The sequence below is a fragment of the Plodia interpunctella genome, chromosome 20, assembly GCF_027563975.2.
Source record: "Plodia interpunctella isolate USDA-ARS_2022_Savannah chromosome 20, ilPloInte3.2, whole genome shotgun sequence".
Lineage (NCBI taxonomy): Eukaryota > Metazoa > Arthropoda > Insecta > Lepidoptera > Pyralidae > Plodia > Plodia interpunctella.
In genome coordinates, this window is record NC_071313.1 from 805,936 (window position 1) to 826,020 (window position 20,085).

The 20,085-nt window shown below is 37.3% G+C and overlaps 1 protein-coding gene and 1 long non-coding RNA gene across 9 annotated transcripts in view; one reads left to right on the plus strand and one right to left on the minus strand.

Moving 5' to 3' along the window:
- The window catches only part of RhoGAP102A (Rho GTPase activating protein at 102A), a 71,459-nt gene extending 51,383 nt beyond the window's left edge, over positions 1 to 20,076 (plus strand). For 5 of the 8 annotated variants that reach the window (XM_053760712.2, XM_053760711.2, XM_053760713.2 and 2 more), the window contains 10 exons: positions 12,035 to 12,202; positions 13,705 to 13,855; positions 14,335 to 14,569; positions 15,071 to 15,238; positions 16,673 to 16,774; positions 16,994 to 17,089; positions 17,663 to 17,759; positions 18,796 to 18,958; positions 19,331 to 19,535; positions 19,778 to 20,076. In XM_053760712.2, coding sequence (XP_053616687.1) covers positions 12,035 to 12,202; positions 13,705 to 13,855; positions 14,335 to 14,569; positions 15,071 to 15,238; positions 16,673 to 16,774; positions 16,994 to 17,089; positions 17,663 to 17,759; positions 18,796 to 18,958; positions 19,331 to 19,535; positions 19,778 to 20,033 — 1,641 coding nt within the window. In that variant the 3' untranslated portion in view covers positions 20,034 to 20,076. The remainder of the gene's footprint in view (positions 1 to 12,034; positions 12,203 to 13,704; positions 13,856 to 14,334; positions 14,570 to 15,070; positions 15,239 to 16,672; positions 16,775 to 16,993; positions 17,090 to 17,662; positions 17,760 to 18,795; positions 18,959 to 19,330; positions 19,536 to 19,777) is intronic. The other 3 variants (XM_053760708.2, XM_053760709.2, XM_053760710.2) reach the window with 3 other exon arrangements.
- Positions 1,979 to 6,536, minus strand: LOC128678861 (uncharacterized). Its single transcript, XR_010370183.1, has 4 exons — positions 6,306 to 6,536; positions 4,510 to 4,695; positions 3,213 to 3,384; positions 1,979 to 2,357 (listed from the first exon to the last, which is right to left on the minus strand). It is a non-coding gene; the product is annotated as an uncharacterized LOC128678861 (long non-coding RNA).
- Positions 20,077 to 20,085: the final 9 nt, after the last annotated feature.

A 20,085-nucleotide genomic window follows, 5' to 3' on the forward strand; every position in this document is an offset into this window, starting at 1 on the left:
GTTAGATCCAGAAGGTTTACCGGCATTGTGAGGAGATTCCTCTCGCAGGAGCCCAAAATCAAAATCAAAATCAAATCATTTATTCAGAAATTAGGCCTTCACAGGCACTTTTTCACGTCATAATCTAAATTAAATGACGTTTACCAAAGCTACAAACTACTAGCATTTCGGAACGACCACTGCTGAGAAGAAATGCCGAAAGAAACTCATTCAAACAGTGTTGATCCCTATTATGCCAGAAGGGCTTACCATTTTTTAAATATAAATTTATGTATAATTTTTTATCAGTAATATAACATGTAAGTACATAATAAAGTACATGGTCAAAAGGTATACTGAAACATATTATGATTGTGATCAAGTGCTGATGAAAGGAAAATATATATACTTATATATATATGTATAATTAACCTGACCTGGGTCCTGAAACTTGGGTCTTGGCCTCACCGCCTTTATATTTTAAATGTATTTATGAAAACACATGTCATCTCGAGATAAAAAAAAGAAGAAACAATAGCTGACATAATAAAAATTTAAGGTACTCGTACTTAGGTATATTTTATTTTGTGGACCCCACGATTCGGAATATCACCGACGAAATTGTAACTATCCAAATTATAAGGTCTAATTTGTAAGTGCAGTTCTGGATTTGAAAAGTCACCGCTGAAAATGTAAGCACAGCATGAAAGGGTTAGAGAGAGAGAGAGAGAGAGACAATATGAGTAAAAATAAACAATTGCAATGGCGTTCGCCTTAATCCAGAAAACGAAGCATGGCTGTTTACGACGTCGTAACGTTGACAATTCTGGGTATTATGGTTTAACTGCGGCGTTAAAATTGTTCTGAATGACTGGAAATTCCTCGGCTGGCTGGTTGAAGAAGTATTCCATGCGTCATGGCCTATACTATTTCAAGAAAGGGACAGCGAATCACGTTGACTTTGCTTCTTACTTTCTAATAGAATGTGACATTGCTAACACAAGATACAGTTCTGCGGCTAACACTGTCATATTCTATTCAAGTCGCCGTAGGCAGCCGACATGACTTTCACGACTGACGATCGACGACGATGATCGACATCTAGTGGATTTAGTCACATACACACTAGCTTATATAGCTATATGAGCTAAACTGTCAACCAAGTGCAGGTTTCCTTTACTGGAAGCAAATGGTGGCCTTTACAAATCTACTTACACCTCATATGGCACGAATAGGATTGGAACTTTTAGGATGAAAGGTAACATAAATAATTTACATGGTAAATATATATTTTTTTACATTATTAAAAAAACGGCAAGTGACATGCTCGGTAACAATTTCATTTTCTAGATGGTATTTTATTATTTAACAGTTACAGACTTTTTGTTTTAAACATTACAAATGTACCTAATATAACAAAGCACAGAAAATGTTTTACATTAATTATGAATGAATTCAGATTAAAGTAAGTAATGCTTTGTAAGATTGTATCAAAAAAAATTCACAAGATACTTTCACTATCTTGTGTAATAACGTGAAATGAACATCAAAAATCATCAAAATCTTTAACTTTTTTTATTTGTCTACAGTTGATTTGCTTTCTGTTTCACTTTTGTTTTCATCAGTATCATTTGCAGGGATCACTGTGCTAGTTCTATCTATGGCACTACTTGCATAACGATATATTTCATTAAAACTGGTACCTGTATAGACATCTGTCAACGCTGCATTGGATCTTTTCAAATCTGTATAACTTTTATTCACATCTTCATTCGTTTCAATAACGTCTGCATTAGTTATATTTGCATCAGCTTTTGTTTTATTGTCTGTTGTATCTGTGGTTATTGTATTTCCGGGTGTATTATCAAAAATCTCACTATTGCTCTTATTGATCTTTACACTTTTGTTATCTGTACTATTTTTAGCCACCGTTGTATTCAAGTTTTGGGTCTGTGTGCTAGTTATGTTTACATGAGCACTCGTTCGTGCTATTTCTGTTCGGATATTCTTTTTGGATTTACTATCATCTGTTACAGAATTGTTATTTTCTTCCTCATCTGTAGCTCTGTTAGAACTGATACGTAGGTTGTAAACATTTTTACTAGTTTTGTAAAAATGTGGGGCGATTTGAGTAGATTTTTTCCTTTTTGTATTACTTTTATTCTCATCATCTTTATTCTCATCACTCTTGAGCGCACTTTCTGTATTTAAATCGTTACTATATATTCTGGTTACTTTAATTCTTCCATATTTAGCTATGTTGTCATTTTTATCTGTTAGTATTTTATTTCCGTGGCTATCGGTTACGTCGTGACGTGAGTGATATTCTTTTATCGATGTTCTATAACTTTTTACTACTATTGTAAAGTATATAAAAACTGAAAATTAATATTACTTATTAGCAATATTTTATATCTATTATACTATATATATTATACTATATATATATATTATCACTGCACCACATGGAGTCTGATAGACCAGTATAAAGAATACCTAAAAAGGGGAATTATTTACTGAAAAGAGACTACTAGTAATTTTCGTATGTTTTTTTTCATTTCAAAAACTGATCTTTTTGCATAAAACATTATTATATTACTATTAATTACTATTTGTACTCGAGGATTCAGAATTTAAGATCAGGATAGCCTATATCCCTTATCATTAAGATTTTAGGTGTATACATCTGGATGACAGGGACAACAATGTTATGTATTTCTTTTGGCATTTTATCCGAATGCTAGTCGTTTGCAGATTTATAAGAAACTAGGACCGTCCTGGCTTCGCTCGGATAAAACATAATAAATGATACCCCTAAACCTTCCTCGCGAGTCACTCTATCTATTGGTGAGAACCGCATGAAAATCCGTGCAGTTGTTGTTGAGTTTATCGCGAACAGACAGACAGATGGGATAGCGGACTTTGCTTTATGTAATAATGTATGTAATATGTAAGGATAATACCTTTATATACAAGTCAACAACATTATATTCAGTTGTATTCATCATTTCTACTGTACCTATTTACCATGGTAATAAGTAAATAATAAACAAGTTTACAAACGTAAGATTTCTTAGCCTAGGTTTAGCTTCAAAAGTACGTATGGACTTTCTTTACGTTTTCATAGGTTTTCGTGATGTGAGGTCAGGTATACTTCGTCGTTTGAGAACATTGACCTTTTATGGGTACCTACTACGGTGAATAGCTAGTATTAGTGGGTAAAGTATACTTACGAATCCAAACTAAAACGTGTACAGAAACACATTGAAAAATTATGGTTTTATCGTGAGTCCTACAAGCGGGTTCTGTCACGTTGAACGTCAACATCGCCATGTCTATAGCGAAGTCGATGACCACAGCAAGTGTGATGAAATACATGAAACAAGTGACTATTACGCGATTTTTCTGAAATAAAAACGTTATATTATCACATATTTTGACGACCTCCGTGGCTTAATGGTCATCTGCCGGACTGCTACACTGGAGGTCCCGGGCTCGATCTCCGCTCAGGTCAACATGGAAAACGATCTTTTTCAGATTGACCTGGAGTTTGGATGTTTATCTATATATGTATATGTTATAGAATACAGTATCGTTGAGTTAGTATCCCATAACACAATTTTCAATCTTACTTTGGGGCTAAATCAATAAATAAATAATAAATAAATAAATATATTAGGACAAATCACACAGATTGAGCTAGCCCCAAAGTCCGAGACTTGTGTTATGGGATACTAACTCAACGATACTATATTTTATAACAAATACATATATAGATAAACATCCAAGACCCGGGCCAATCAGAAAAAGATCATTTTCCATCATGACCCGACCGGGGATCGAACCCGGGACCTCTCGGTTCAGTGGCAAGAACCTTACCACTGCGCCACCGAGGCCGTCAATCTGTGTGATTTGTTCCCATATATATATTTATTTAATGATAGAAAGCGGAAATACACTTTCCTTTTTCTGTAAAATGCTCAATGAAAAGGCAGACAAGAGCCCCAATACTTCTTGTATGAAATAACCAGCATTGTACTTATTATCCTATTTAACTATAATTTTTTATCTGTGTGTACATAAACTGTTAAATTAAAATGCCATGTGTATACATACATCTAACGTGCCGTATTTGCATGTAAATGACATGCAAGAAGATAGCATGCAATATTCGTAGGAATCGTGGATGTATGACACCGTAGGATGTATCGTTACCCTACGGTGTCATACATCCACGATTGCACGTGCCAGTTACAAGCGGTATAGTGCGAGCTATTGCGAGCCATAAACACATCATTGATACAAACTGCTACTTAGGGCTTCGCTCAATCCAACATCAGTAGTTGATATTTTGCAAAAATGTATAGCTTAAAGGACTAAGGGATGATCTGCATCATGATAAGCTACGATAGCATTCCCAAAGATGGTTGACATCAGGTCCAAATCTTCTAAATATGAAGTCTTATTTCAATTCCGATCCCGAGCTTCAGATATATCAAATAATGAAACCGGTATAACGGTGATACTTACAATAATTACAGCCATAATAAGAAAAAAACTCGGCAGGAACGCCATGAAAGCCTGGAAATACACAAGGTAGACCAAGTACTGCATCGTGTATTTATACCGGCATTCGATACCATACATGGAGGCGTAGCAGGATTCGTTAGACAGATCGTTTACTTGTACGTTCACACCGTGTTCCAGTAGGCTGAGCTGAAAGCGTCAACTAATTTACCGTATCCTAATATTTACTAATGCGATAGGTTTGGTGTTTGGTAGTGAGTGTTTGTGTTAGTATATTTGTTCCTCAATCATGCATCAATCAATATACATATACTCACGCCTGATACGCACGTACATAGGCTGATACCTATATGTAGGTAATATCGTTTTGAGGAATTACGAAATAACATAAAATTTGATGTGAAAAAGTGCCTTTGAAGGTTTAATTTTTGTTTCCCTCTCTTTCTTTGTGTCATCCTTTAATAATTTTGAAATGAATACCAGTATTGTTTCAGGTTTTATTCTACATTTATATCTCTCTTTCATCAGGTGTCTTTCTCACCCATTGTGCATCGGAATCTAAGGTCACCATAGCACCCCACTCCACCTATCGTCAACTAGCTTTACTAGGTGCCTCGCCTAGTTCCATTTGAGCTTCATAACAAGATTCCCATATTCCGACGCAATAATGTTCCTCACCCAGAGCAAGAAAGCAAACTTTAGTATTTACATTAGTAACTTGATAGTCTGATGTTAATATTATGTCTATATCTGATAATTCATCATAAAATCAGCTGCAACTAGCTGCGTCCTGCGTCTTCGGCTTCAGGAAAATTTATGGTACTCAGAAGGCCGTAAGTTAGTCACGTGTAAATACAAATTTGCAGTCGTTAAAACTCGCAATGGGCCCGCGTTGTGGGTCACGGCCCATACTCTTTATCCATTCATAAGGAAGGCTTGTGCCCCAGCAGTGGGGACGTTTAAATGGCTGTTGATGATGATATAAAGATATGTGTTACTCCAGGTTATAATCTGCCCATGTACCTAACATCAAAATCAAAATCTTTATATAATATACCTAATAACAATCAGTCCAGTAGATTTTGTGTGAAAGAGTAACAATCATGGTATGCATGATACACACGTCATCCTCACCTCAAACTTTCGCATTTATATTATTAGTAGGATTGAAAATAATAATAACATAAATAATAAATGGAATCGAGCGGGAATCCAGAATTTTTAAAGAAATAAAACATTTATTTGCCAAAAACATGAGTATATATACAAATTGATGTCAAAGTGGATTAAACCTACATGTTTTACCGAATATAGGTATGCAAATATAAATAAATAAAGAGGAGCACGCTATCCACTACAAATCCAAAACAAAAAAAGAATTATAATGTATACTAGCACTAAATTCTATCCGAGTCTATCATGAAAGAAATCATTTAAAGTATAATAACATTTATCAGTTAATAAAGACTTGAGGTGCTTTTTAAATAGATTTAAATTTAAGCTTTTATATTGATTTGGAATTTTGTTGTAAATTTTCGGTGCCATACATACTATGCTATTACCGAGTAAAGCAGTTTTTGATGGGTGCATGCATAATCGAAAGATATCTCGATGATTCCTCAATACAACATCAGCTAGACGAGGGAATAAATGAGCATTGGTTTTCACAGTTCCAGATTTATTTCATCTTATTATTATTTTCATAAATAAGGTTAAAGCATGTGTGACATTTAATTGGTAGCATTGTAGACAATGTAGATTAGTGTACAAAACTAGGTATGGATTGAGTAGGTACTTACAATTATGAAATATGAAGCAATTAATACAACTCCTAATTTTAGGGGCAAACAGCAACAACACGTTTTAACCTCTGGCAATTTCTCAAAAAGCATTTTGCATCAACGCAAGAAATATTGCTACAGGGAATTTATTTTGAATTATATTATGTTTAATGATTGTTACATTTTTTACATATCAATAGGAGAAATTACTGTTGTGTTGTGAGTTGTGATTACAAAATGTGTCTTCTTTTTTTTTTTAATCAAAGGCATAGATCATCATTTGTGACACAAGATTATATTGTTCTCAGCACAGATATAAGAACCATAGTTTTAGAAAGACCCCGCGCGCGGCGAGATCTTATAGAATTCCGTTGGCAAAATCATCGTTGTGGCGATTGATTGATGAAGCCATAACACACAAAAAATTATGGTACAAAAAATCATATAACTGTGCTTAGTAATCTTTTGAATTCCCACGTCTAGAGCCGTTCCTGCATGCACAATCAGGCTTATAATAATAATAACTAAATCCTTATAATGAAATAATAATAAAAAGCCGATATAATACACCATTTTTTATTCGACTTTTCATAAAAAGTCATGTACATGTATTTTATTAAATATCACAATTTTTATATGCAAAGTTAAAAAACGATCAAGAGTTGGACACGCGAACCAACGATATCGTAAAATTATTTCATTGTTACCGTTATAAATATAACAGTTTTCAGTATTTTAAGCCCAACCATAATGTTAAATTTCCCGCCACGGGTACAAGCTATTCAGTTATAAACACTGAACACAGAAACCATGGAAATGCGAAGTGGGCGCCCGTATGTCAACGTCATTCGATTAATCGTCGGCAACGACTTCAGCGCCGCAGTCGTAGTCATGGAATTAGTAGGTACTAACGGAGTACCAACTAATCCGATGGTCGTAGTACCCTAACAATGAGTGAGTGAAGCGATCGTCTTGCACTGTCCTTTGTTTTACCGCTATTATGAAATACTAGCTGCGCCCCGGGGCTTCGTTCTCGTGGGATTTTAGGGATAAAAATACCCTATTTTTTATCCCAGGTTATTTTCTACCCGTGTACCAAATTTCATAACAATCTGTCCAATAGATAATGCGTGAAGAGGTAACAAACAAACAAACTCACTTACGCATAGTGTAATATTAGTGGGATAATTGGGGATTGTTCAATTTTAAAGTGCAAAAATGATAGTAGAAGAAGAAATCTTAAGAAAGGAGGTGTTTCATACCACCGGAGAATAACGAGAACATAGCTTACCTCAAAAATCATAATTAATCTTTGCTAAAGATTTGTTTTATTCTACTACCGCCATCTGGCGTGGAGTAGCTGAACTTTTTAGAAAACAAGCTAGTTTCATGCTCGTTCGATAACGTACCTTGTTTGCTACAGCAAAGTTAACTCTTATGTACAGAGTAAAGGTGTATTTTAGCCTAGCAGACTATTTGTATTTTAATGATCGATAATGATGCCATATTGTTACAGTCTATGAATTATCACAATGATCTTAAAAAAATATATTTTATCTAAAGCACACATAATTTTTTCATTTTTCTGACTTTGCTATCCTACCCTATTCTAGTTAAGTGGACATGTGGACACGTGCGTAAGAGTATTATTCTGTGTATATCTATATCTATCTTATTTCTCTTCCGGTTTGTCTTCTGTAACAAATTTATTCTGTTTCTTTTCTTCTTGTTTCTCACATTTTCAATTTCCTCTTCTATAATGACGACCTCGGTGGCGCAGTGGTAAAGTTCTTGCCACTGAACCGAGAGGTCCCGGGTTCCATCCCCGGTCGGGTCATGATGGAAAATGATCTTTTTCTGATTGGCCCGGGTCTTGGATGTTTATCTATATATGTATTTGTTATAAAATATAGTATCGTTGAGTTAGTATCCCGTAACACAAGTCTCGAACTTACTTTGGGGCTAGCCCAATATGTGTGGTTTGTCCTCAATTATTTATTTATTTATTTTTTATTAATTCTCACATTTTCATTCTCCTGCTCTAAACTTCTCACGTTTTTATTATCATTCTCTATAGTTCTCGCATTTATATTTTCTTCTTCTATTATTATCATATTTTTATTGTCATTGTCAATACTTATGACATTTATTTTCTCTTCTTCTATAGTTCTCACATTTTTATTGTCATTCTCAATAGTTCTTGCCCTTATATTCTCATCAGCCATAGTTCCCACACCCTTATTGTCATTCTCAATAGTTCTCGCATTTATACTATCATCACCTATATTTATACCAGTTTTATTGTAATTTTCAACAGTTTTTGCATTTACATTCTGCTCGTGTATAGTTGTCACATATTTACCAGTCTTGGAAGTTGATTTAATATTAATATTTAAATCATCATTATTTGCATAGGGCATTCTCGTGTTTGCTTTGTTAATATATCTTCTAGTTACCTTGAGTCTTCCATATTTAGCCAAGTTATTAATATCGTCCAATTGTATGTAACGTCCATGACTATCTGTTACTCCATGGACAGAATGATAGGCTCTTATATATGTTCTATAGCTTTTTACTATGGTTAAACAGTAAAATGTAACTGAAAATATATAGATGAGTCGAGATTTACAAGCTTTTATTCAACTTGCCATGTATGTAACATCCAAATACTTTGACAATGATATCTTTAACAACGCAAAACCTCCCAAAGACTACGTGGGTACATCAAAACAAGCAACTTTTTTTCTACGACTTTTCGTAATTCGTAGTTTTTTTTTGCATATAAAAAAAAACAATCTATTTTGCGATTCTACACATCTTAACTCTATGTAATATTCGAGCAACGCGAGACAGTACAGTAGCGTTATGTAGCGGAATCGAATATAAAGTAAGGCAAGACGCGACGTTAAAACTAAAACAAAAATTTGTATTTATCACGTTTAGACAAAAGTCGTAGAACAAGAGATGTTAGTCTAGTCTATGTACCTTATGCGCCTTTTGAAGGATGCGGTAGATACCAGTAACCCTGTATATATGTGATAAAAAGTAATATACTTTTCATCTCTATATTCTGTAAGTAGGTCCTTATTACCCCCAAATGGGACTTGTAGATGACCAATGAGCGCTCTAAGGTAATAATGTAGCTAGAAAAGCCATAGCTAGCGGTAAGTAATTTAAAAAAAAACACTTCACTCTTTCAAAAAGTTCGCGTACATCTAACCATCACACTGGCAATAGACATCATGCATTCAGCCCAATGAACAAAGAGGTCGCTTCGCTATTCAGCCTTGTCTTCGTATGAATATAGTAGCTATCGAACGGCGAAGCTCAATTTCGTTCTTGAAAAAAGTTCTTTACTTGGTTCTTTTTAATGAAAAAAGGCGGGAATAAAAAACTTTTACTTTAAATATATAATTACGTGCTAATTATATATTTAAAGTAAAAGTTTTTAAATCAATGAATTTTACTGTCTGATGAAGGGCTCCGCGCGCTGGTCTGATATAACCTTGTAGACTTTATTATTCCGTGGATAACCTATGCTTTCTATTCACACTCCGATATGGCACATCTTTATGAATAGTTTTTGAACGTATTTCTTTCAGATACTGATATTAATTCGGGATACTTACAGATTGTTAATTCGGGAGATTATAAATTAAAACACATTTTCCGTAAGCAGTTCCTTTTTATAAAAAAAAATCAATTATTACAATATAGGATTGGGACACGTCCCTAGTGATGTAGGTACAATATTCTATACAGCAAATTCCATCAGGCCTTGAATAAATAAAATAATAAAATCTTTATTCAAGAACGTATTTCTACGTGACTGACATCGGTAATATAGAATACTCTTTGCTTTCACTATTCTCGTAGATAAAAAAAATTGACTATTCCCCACATACATTTAATTTATTTATCTATCCTCTAGATAAATATCTGTGGGGAATAATTTTTTTCCGTATTCCGGGCCGTTTTACACTTCGTGATGAACTTTCATACATTGAACTCGTGGAAGGAAACATGCTCAATCCATTGGAGTACAGTATCTAACTCGCATCGTGTTTAATAAAACATTAAATTAAGTTTTCAGAATCGGTGCCGCGAAGGATGAGACCAGACGGCGAATTGCCGATTTCTCAAAATATTTACATCGAGAACGTTGACGCTTTCGATCGATTTCTTTGGCATTGAAATATATATATATATAGCATTAAAATATATGTGGTAGCCCCCCTGAACCCGACTCCAGACGACGCTCGAGGGTTTTGAGTAGACTCACATTGCACTCGAGTGTTCTATGCCTGACTCGAGTCAGCGGTCAGTTAGTCAGTATTTATAAACTATTCAAGCGTCTACTGGAGCAGTTTACAACACTACTTGAACATCACATCACTTCGCAAGTATCTGACAAAATTCAAAATGAAGATCAAGATCAAGGTCAGGAGAAGTGAAAGTGATTGCCAAGGCAGAATAATTCTTGGTCGTCGCAGTATGACAAGGGCTCCTACACGCAGCATATCATTTCAGCATAGCATTTCCAAATGGAAAGCTCAATATGCTATAGATATATAACTATAGAGAATGATAATAAAAAGGTACATATAAAATATGTACCTGACCTTGTATTATTAATTCGGGAGATTATAAATTAAAACACATTTTCCTTAGTTCCTTTTTATAAAAAAAAAATCAATCATGACAACAGGGTTGGGACACTGCCCTAGTGATGTACTCGTAGGTACAATATTCTACGCAGAAAATTTCATCAATCAATTTAAATAAATAAATAAAATAAATAAAATCTTTATTCAAGTACAGCAGGCTAAGATCGTATCGGACAACCTTAGTCCAAGAGAGCCCAGCTCGCGGTCACGACCCTCGGCTATGGGTATATGATGATGATGAATGCGGGACAGCTGTTTACTGTCAAGTCTTAACTAATTCAGCAACTATCGGATTAACATCTGGCCCAGTAAAGATGCCATAAATTTGATATGACACGAGTACGTCAGACAAGCACTGGGTTGAGAATTACGTCATGTGACGTCACCGGGATCTAATTACGGCCGTCATTGGTCGGGCTAAATTTATCTTATGACGAAACTTTCATATTTTAATCTGTTGTTATAATATCAAAGGTGTCATTTATACAAAAACAAAATACGCTGATTTATCATTTTTTTTTAACCTTTGCAAATCTACAAACGCTCTAAATATTTTCTTGACAATACTTCGATGGCTTTTGGAAAACTCCTTCTAGTTTTATAAATTATTACCTACATACAAAGTCCGTGTGAAGTGGAGACGAAAAATTAAGAAAGCGGACTATGGGCTCCGCCGCTCAGATGAGGGAGAGATACAAAGAGCGATACATATTTCCTTGCAGTCGGATCATAATTTCAGCTTCTTCCCGCCCATTGTGAGCTTAAGCCTCTATTTTTAACACCCGATGCAAAAAGAGGGGTGTTATAAGTTTAAAGTGTCTGTCTGTGTATCTGTCGTAGCTCCCAAACGGATGAACCGATTGTCGTTGAGTTTTTTTGTGTCATAGATAATTTTATTCCGAGTGTTCTTAGCCATGTTTCATGAAAATCGGTTCAGAATATTGAAAGATTGAGCGAGAAAGATTGAGACAATAGACGTAGCGAAATTAATATTGATGTTTTTTTTTATTTGTCTAACAAATAAACTTGTTGTATGCCGTTATTGCAGTTCGGTAAACAATTATTTTCAATTGTTTCCAGAATGAATCCTGCGACTCCGGTGATTGGGGCTGGGCGAGCATTGAGGAGTCAGACGGCGGGCCCAAGGTGCCTGCTGTCGTGAACGCCTGCCTCTCGCACCTGCGCAGATACGGTCTGCACACGATAGGCCTGTTCAGGGTATCGGCTTCCAAGAAGAGGGTTAGACAGGTAACACATTAGATTATACTGAAACAGTGTTATTTTGGTAAAATCTTGCAAGTTAAATTTCACCTTGTCACTTGCCCCACAGAGGTGAGATTCCTATGTCGCATCTCTTTCCATGACAATGCATTATTATAATAAGTATGACCTGATGGTGCACACAGGATCGGCTCCAAACTAGGGAAGTACTAGGTTTTGAAGTTTTTTGGCCATGCATTTAATGCTTGTTTATTTTTTTTTTAAGTTTTTCCATACTAATATTATAAAGAGAAAATATTTATATTTTTGTTTGTAACGGATAAACTCGAAAACTAATTTTAATGAAATTTGGCACGGAGACAGACGAAACATCCGGGAGTGACATAGGCTAGGCAAATTTTACGCAGGAGAAGCAGCGGGAAAACAGCTAGTATAATTTATAAAGAGTTTCAGTTATATTTTAATTATTTAGTCGATAGTATATTTAATACCGTAATAATATTATTTACATTAAAACTTTGATAAGTAAACATTTCTCGTTCTTTTTAAGAAGCTAAACTCGTGAAGATTAGCATGGTCTCTGTGACCTTCATCAAAATGGATTCATACATTTGGCTATGATTCCACAGACAGACAACAAACACATAATACACAGACACATCCAATTTATAACGTACCTCTGTTCCCATCGGGGTTTAAAAACGAATCCTGTCGTGTGTTTAACGTTCTAGCTCTTACGTTACACCAGATGAAAACATCGGCAGACAAATTTAGAAGTTTTCCCAAACTTCGGCTTGTTTCGATCGCCTCGACCCAGTTTTCTCGGATTTATAACAATCTTCACGCCCGTGCCGATATGAAACTTAGTAACGCATGTAGGTATTTGGTTACACCGAGTGCAGTGACCCTAGTCTTCTGTATGTTTGGATATTTCATTTTAGATCAAACAAATTATGACAGCTATAGAAAATGCCGAAAATAATAGAAATGTCGATGAGAGATCTGGAAGTCGAACAAAAAAGAAAGGCACGGCCGTACCATTCTTTTCTCGAAGCAATTCAGGCCAATTTCGAACCCCAATAACTTCGTAGTGGATAAAACAGGAAGCCTGCATTTTCAGTAACCAAGCAGGTATTTTATTTACATTTCTAATAAAAATCAGTACATTAGATAACGTGGTTAAGATCGTCTGCCTATTTCTCTTCATTCGTTCGCCTGGTTGGACTCCTACTCGTGCCACAGGATTTTTTATACCAATATGGCTCATGTATAGTAGTTTTCATCGACCACCACTTGCTTCTGGTGAAGGAAAACATCGTGAGGAAACCTGCACACTGGTTGACTGTTTAGGTTTACTAGCGTGTATGGGATTACTTGCCACATTTACGTCTGTAGGTTCTCGCAAAAGTTATGTCAGATGCCATTAGGCGACTTAAATAAAATCTAACACCAGCCCTAGCAAACACACTCGAAGAGATGAAGTTCAGAAAACGTAGAATGGATTTTAAGGTAATAATTTCGTGTACCAGCTACGTGAAGAGTGGGAGCGGTGTCAGACGTCCCCCCTGGATCAGACGACGTGTCCCCACGACGTTGCGACGCTGCTAAAGGAGTTCCTGAGGGACCTGCCTGACCCGCTGCTCTGCAGGGACCTGTACCAGGCCTTCCTGCACACGCAGAGTGAGTTACTTAATTTATTTCTTACTTTAAGTCTTTGTTTAGTGCACCTTCTTCACGCAATTAATTTTTATGAGTCTGCTCCTATGGCCAGCTCTAAATATTCACCCGCTGCAGCCTATAACTGACCTCTGGTCATTACCAATGTCAATTCCGATTTTCATCAAAATCGGTCCGTGAAAGCGTTGGTGACAGACAAGAAATACAGACATAATTATAGATTTTCAATTTTATAATTTCAGTATGGAAATATGTACCAGTATGGATTTATGTTCGCTGGATGAAAATGGCAAAACTTTTAGCTTTCCCGAGCGGATACTTTTATAAGTCTTTCTACACGGGTCCTGGGCAATGGTATTATATCTTGGATCAACTTTACCCAGCCCTTTCTATCAGTATCTCAAACGAGAAAGATTTCTTTCTTCAAGTTTAGTATGCAAGACAGAGGTGGTTCGCCAATTGAAATTTGATTCACGTTCCAGAAATCCGTAGCCGGCGCACGCAGTTCGAGGCTATTCGGCTAATCGTTCAGCTGCTCCCGGCAGCCCACAGGGACACCCTGAACGCTCTCCTCTCATTCCTGGCGCAGCTCGCCACGCATTCCGCGGACTCGGAGGACGACAGAGAACCCGCCGGCAACAAGATGACCTCAGCTAACTTAGCCACCATTTTCGCGCCGAATATCCTTCACAGAAACAAACCTAATGAGCCGGCCAGGTATGTTACTGGCATTTCACCACATATGGTCGAATCCTAGATCAATTTTAGTGTAGCTCTTCTTCTTTGCGTGGCGATTATACAACTTTAGAGCTCGCTATGCTTTATATTATGAGCATCCATAACCGAAGAGTATGTACGTATGAAGAGGGTGATGAGTGTATAGAAAGTGAGAGCGATCGAATGGGCTATGTTGATGATTGCATAGCTATTCCGACTAGACAAGAAGAAGAACAATAACTTCTAATAATAACTTCTATGTGTAAAATCTATCAGACGGATTTCGATAAAATTTGTAAAGTATAGTTGTCCTGGAATAACTATATATTTCGTGCTTTTCTTAGATGTACTCTAAGTAGAGTAGATCTAAGAAAAGTACGAAAGATAAGGCCGATACATAACACGATATAGGTATATCCAGATTTTAGTCTTAAAGCGGTTTAGTCATACCTGCCGTTAGGTCATATTCAGATAAACCAGCTAAATGTGTTAATGTAACAGTTCGGAGCAGCTCTCGGAGCGGGTGGACGTGATCAACGTGGTGCGCACGCTGGTGGAGCGGCAGGCGGAGCTGTGGGCGCTGTCCGCGGAGACGCTGCACCAGGCGTACGTGCAGCTGCTGCATACACAGCCCGCCTGTCTCGACGCCCTGCTGCACAGAAGAGTGGAGTGAGTTTAGCCACTATTTGAACATTTGACACGGAACATATCGTTCTTTCCTTTTCATTACAATTCACATGATAGAATGATATGTCGCGCGTCAAATGTTCATTCGTAACTCATCTTTTTGTAGCATCGAATTTATTCATATGTGTGAGTACACAACATAACAGTATATTTAAATATTACAAAGTCGATACAGTGCAAAGGTACTACTTTCCCTTTCGGCTGTCTATGTAATTCTGTATTTTATAACCGGTTACAATAGAAGAAAATTTTCTCATTTTTGCAACCCGTTTATAACTAAAACATAGCAATTTCTTCCAGTAGACCCGACAGAAGTTTTTCCAGTAGATATACCTTTTGACTATGTACATTATGTACTTTTATATATTATTAGAAAGAAAAAAAAAAACATTGTAAGAAACAATAATGGCAAGCCGATCTGGCATGATAGGGACCAACACTGTTCAAATGAGTTTCTTTCGGCATTTCTTCTCAGCAGTGGTCGTTCCGAAATGCCAGTAGTTTGTAGCTTGTGAGAAATAACTATAAATATAAAGATTGACGAGAAAAAGTGCCTGTGAAGGTCTAATTTCTGAATAAATGATTTGAATTTGAATTTGAGAAGAAAATTTTAAAAAAGAGTCATTGGTGTGTACTAAGAAAAAGACCAATAAACTTAAATCATCGTCATTGTTTTCAGCTTACATTAACTCACTGCTGGGTATATAGACCTCACTTTTTACGCGCCTCTTCCTACGGTTGCTTCCATTGCTGCATGCCACTGCATTCCCAATGCCCAAAATCTAGATGTTATTCTTACATAACTAATTACTCACATAGTGAGAATACCCTGTTTATGTATGTGTTATATTTGGCCGCGGCTTCGCCCGCGTTTATTACGTGCGTTCGTTCGCAACTTATTTTCGTCAATATCTCGGGTTTTAAGCAACGTATCGCTATGAAACCTATACCAGATTTTAAGTTAAACCATATGTTATACAACTGTGAAAATCGCGTCAAATTCCATTCAGCAGTTTTTGCGTGATGCGCGATCAAACATACAGACAGACAAAAATTTTCTTGAAAATTGTATTAGTACCATACAATCTTTCACCCCCCTTTTGAAGGGGTTGGAAGTTAATATTCAGAAAAATCTGAAACACGTATTCATTAATTTGTTGTAAATAACTAAAATCCAAATTTTCAAGTCATTAACTTCAACGGTGTAGATCTTTCATATAAAACTTTTTCACATCTTTCACCCCCTTCGGGGTGGAATTACCAAAAATCATATCTTAGTGCACTCCCCAGACAACCTACAGTCCAATTTCAGCTTGCTACGCCAAGTACTTTTGTCTGTCCGTCAGTCAGTCTGTCACTCACGCAGTAACGGAAGAGGTTTTTATATATTGATAACATAGTATCCTCTGTCCATAGGAGCGCGCCCGCGGAGCCCCCGGCGGCGAGCGCGGCGCGGCGCACGTGGTCGCGCGAGGAGTTCCTGCACGGCGCCGCCGCCACCGGCGGCCGCGACGCCAGGTCTCTTGGGGCTTTATTCGTAGTTTCTTATCAGCCTTTGAGCGTCGGAGCCCAAGTCTCCACTTCGCGTCCCTAGTTGTCTAGTTGTCCGACCGTTGTCTAGTTGCCCTTGACGACATCAAACCAGCCTTTGAGTTTGCCCTTTCTGCCAAGTCAGGCTGGAACGTCACAGCCAGACATGAAGTTAAATTAAATTAATAGAAGTGTCCTTGTCGGCAGGAACAGTGAGAAGACATATTCTCGTACGAGGAGAACGAGAGAAGCTTCGGATACCTCTTCTGGGTCCATATCCTCAGCCATGACCATTGTCACCAGGTACATACATACGAAACAAACAACATACATGCATTAACAAATAGACATGCAATGATTTCCAAACGCTTAGATGACATACTTGAACTATGTTTGAACACGAGGATAAATTCGAAGCAAACAATTTAAGAGGTATATGAGTGTTATACGCACAACACTGAACGATCCAGACCCACACTAATATAGGTAATAATCGTGAGTCTTATGATGATTAGTCACAAAAGCACAAAATAAATTAGCAACAGTAAATGAGAGAATAACGTCTATTGTCTGACATAGCAAATTGCGCCCCAACTAGATTGGACCTCATCTCTACGCGTATCCGATTGCATTCGGAGCTGTGACTCCGTGAAGCTTAGGATCAGCGTATTTTTTTTTAAAAGATTGAGCTGTAATTTTAATATTTTGGGAATACTCCAATTATACTGGATCATTTGGTATGTGTATGAATGAATGAATTGGATTGGAACATGTGTACAGATATGGTGTACGCACTGTTATATATATTTTTATCATTAATTCCACCTTGTTTTTATTGGGTATTTAAAGATGTATATAAGTAAATAAATGTTGCAGGCTCCGTAGCAGCGAAGGCAGCAGTGGCGTGGGCAGCGCCTCACACACGAGGGACTCCGCTGCTGACTCCAATGACTCCGCATCTGACTACAATGAGGTCAGCCTGACTCTTACACTTCTTGATACATCTCCCCCACTCATCAACAGCCATTTAAACGTCCCCACAGTTGAGAAACTGGCCTCTCTTACGGATGGATAAGGAGTTTGGTCCATGACACTACGCGGGCTCATAGTGGATTGGCGGGGTTTTAACGACTGCTATACAACCGAGACCGGTTTTAGATGTCTTCCGTAGCATGATTTTCCCCACTAATTTAAATTAAAGTCGGCATAGTCCTTCCAGTCTCATGGGAATCAGTCGCAAACTAACGCCACCATCACATTCTCATGAATTTCTTATATTTCCTTGTGAAAAATAAAAATAAATCTTGAAAAAATGTTTGAAAGTATTAAAGCTTTATATTATACAATGTGGTTACAATTTTGTAAAAATAAAAGACATTTTAATTTTCTCACTTAATAAATAATAAATACATAAATAAATATATTAGGATAAATCACACAGATTGAGCTAGCCCCAAAGTAAGTTCGAGACTTGTGTTATGGGATACTAACTCAACGATACTATATTTTATAACAAATACATAAATAAACATCCAATCCATATAGATAAACATCCAAGACCCGAGCTCAATCAGAAAAAGATCATTTTCCATCATGACCCGACCGGGAATCGAACCCGGGACCTCTCGGTTCAGTGGCAAGAACTTTACCACTGCGCCACCGAGGTCGTCTATTACTATTTATATAAATACTTTCAAATACACTCGATTCACTTCCCTAAAAAATACCCTATGTGTTATTCCATAGGTTATATTCTACTCACGTGCCAAATTTTAGAACAATCCGTCCAGTAGATTTTACGTGAAAGAGTAAAAAAATACATACACACATGTATGGTCAACAGAACATTGAGTTCCCTGCATGAAACTCAATAATGGCGCGGTAATAACGGCGACTTTGCAATGAATTTGGGTAGGTTGGAGTGCTGTTGACTGTACATGCTAACAAACTTTCGCATTAAAGAAACAAAGATGAAGTACGTATGAGTAAAGTATTGGTCCATGTAACAGACGGCGGGCGGGTCGGACGACGACAGCTGCGTGATCAAGGGCTTCCTGCACATCCCCGCGCCCGCGCGCGCGCGCCCCGCAGCGCCCGCGCGCCGCCGCTCCACCTCCGGCTCCGACACCAGCGCCAAGCGGGACTCCGCCGTCGGCTCCTCGCCTGCTTCAGGTTTGTAGCTTCTTAGACCGGCCACACACGCACAGAAAGGGATACAGGTATTTAAAAGAAAGAGATGTAAGACGACCTTACTTTTCTATTAAATATCTGCATTATCGGGTTTTAGATAGCGCTACTAAGTGTTAGTAACAGATTTATTACACTTTTGAATGTTACATTTATTAAAGTTACACGTTTGACTGTTACACTTAAGAAAGTTGCACGTTTGAATGTTACTCTTAGAAAAGTTACACTTTTAAATGATAAACTTAGGAAAGTTACACTTTTAAATGATAAACTTAGGAAAGTTACACTTTTAAATGATAAACTTAGGAAAGTTACACTTTTAAATGAACTAATATAATACAACTATTCCATCTTCAGCAGTGGGATCATCAGCGGCGTCAGCCTCCGCTTCCCCCTCGGGCGCCTCAGCCTCAGCTTCAGCGGCGTCGAGTCCCCCCGCCTCCCCCCCGCCCGTGCTGTCCTCCGCTTCCGCCGTCAGAGTGGTGCTGTCGGCTGCCGGCGAAGTCAGGCGGACAGCTAGACCAGCGGATATCGATATAGATAGGCTTATATCGCTTGGAAGGTGAAAACAATTGGTATCCATACCAATATTTTAAATCTTGCAAGTTTTGTATATTCTCCATGTCTTTCAGTTTCCCCGATAATGCATTATTATGATAAGTTGATGCTAATACTTGATGGTGTACCCGACATGGGATCTACTCAACGGTTTACTGGACAGATAATTATTTGTTACGCGTTGAATCAAAGCAGATCTAAGAAGTTTCAAAAATGATTTTTTAAATCTTATTTTATTCTATACAGAGAGCGTAACACATCTGATGCCCGAGCAGTGGTTCTTCGTCAACAAGACGACACCAGCACTACTGCACGACGCATATCCAACCGTCAAGAGATAAGAAGAGAAGAACAGTTCTTTAGAAGAGAGGAACAGATCGCCAGGAGAGAAGGAGACAGCAGGAGAGAAGGAGAGAATAGGAGAGAAGAAACGAAGAAAGAAGGCGCCACGCTGTATAAAAGAGGAGAGTTAATATCTAGCGCGCGATCGCCTACCACATGACAAAATTATATACGTGTTTTTATACATAAACGTCTATTTATCATGCTGTGTT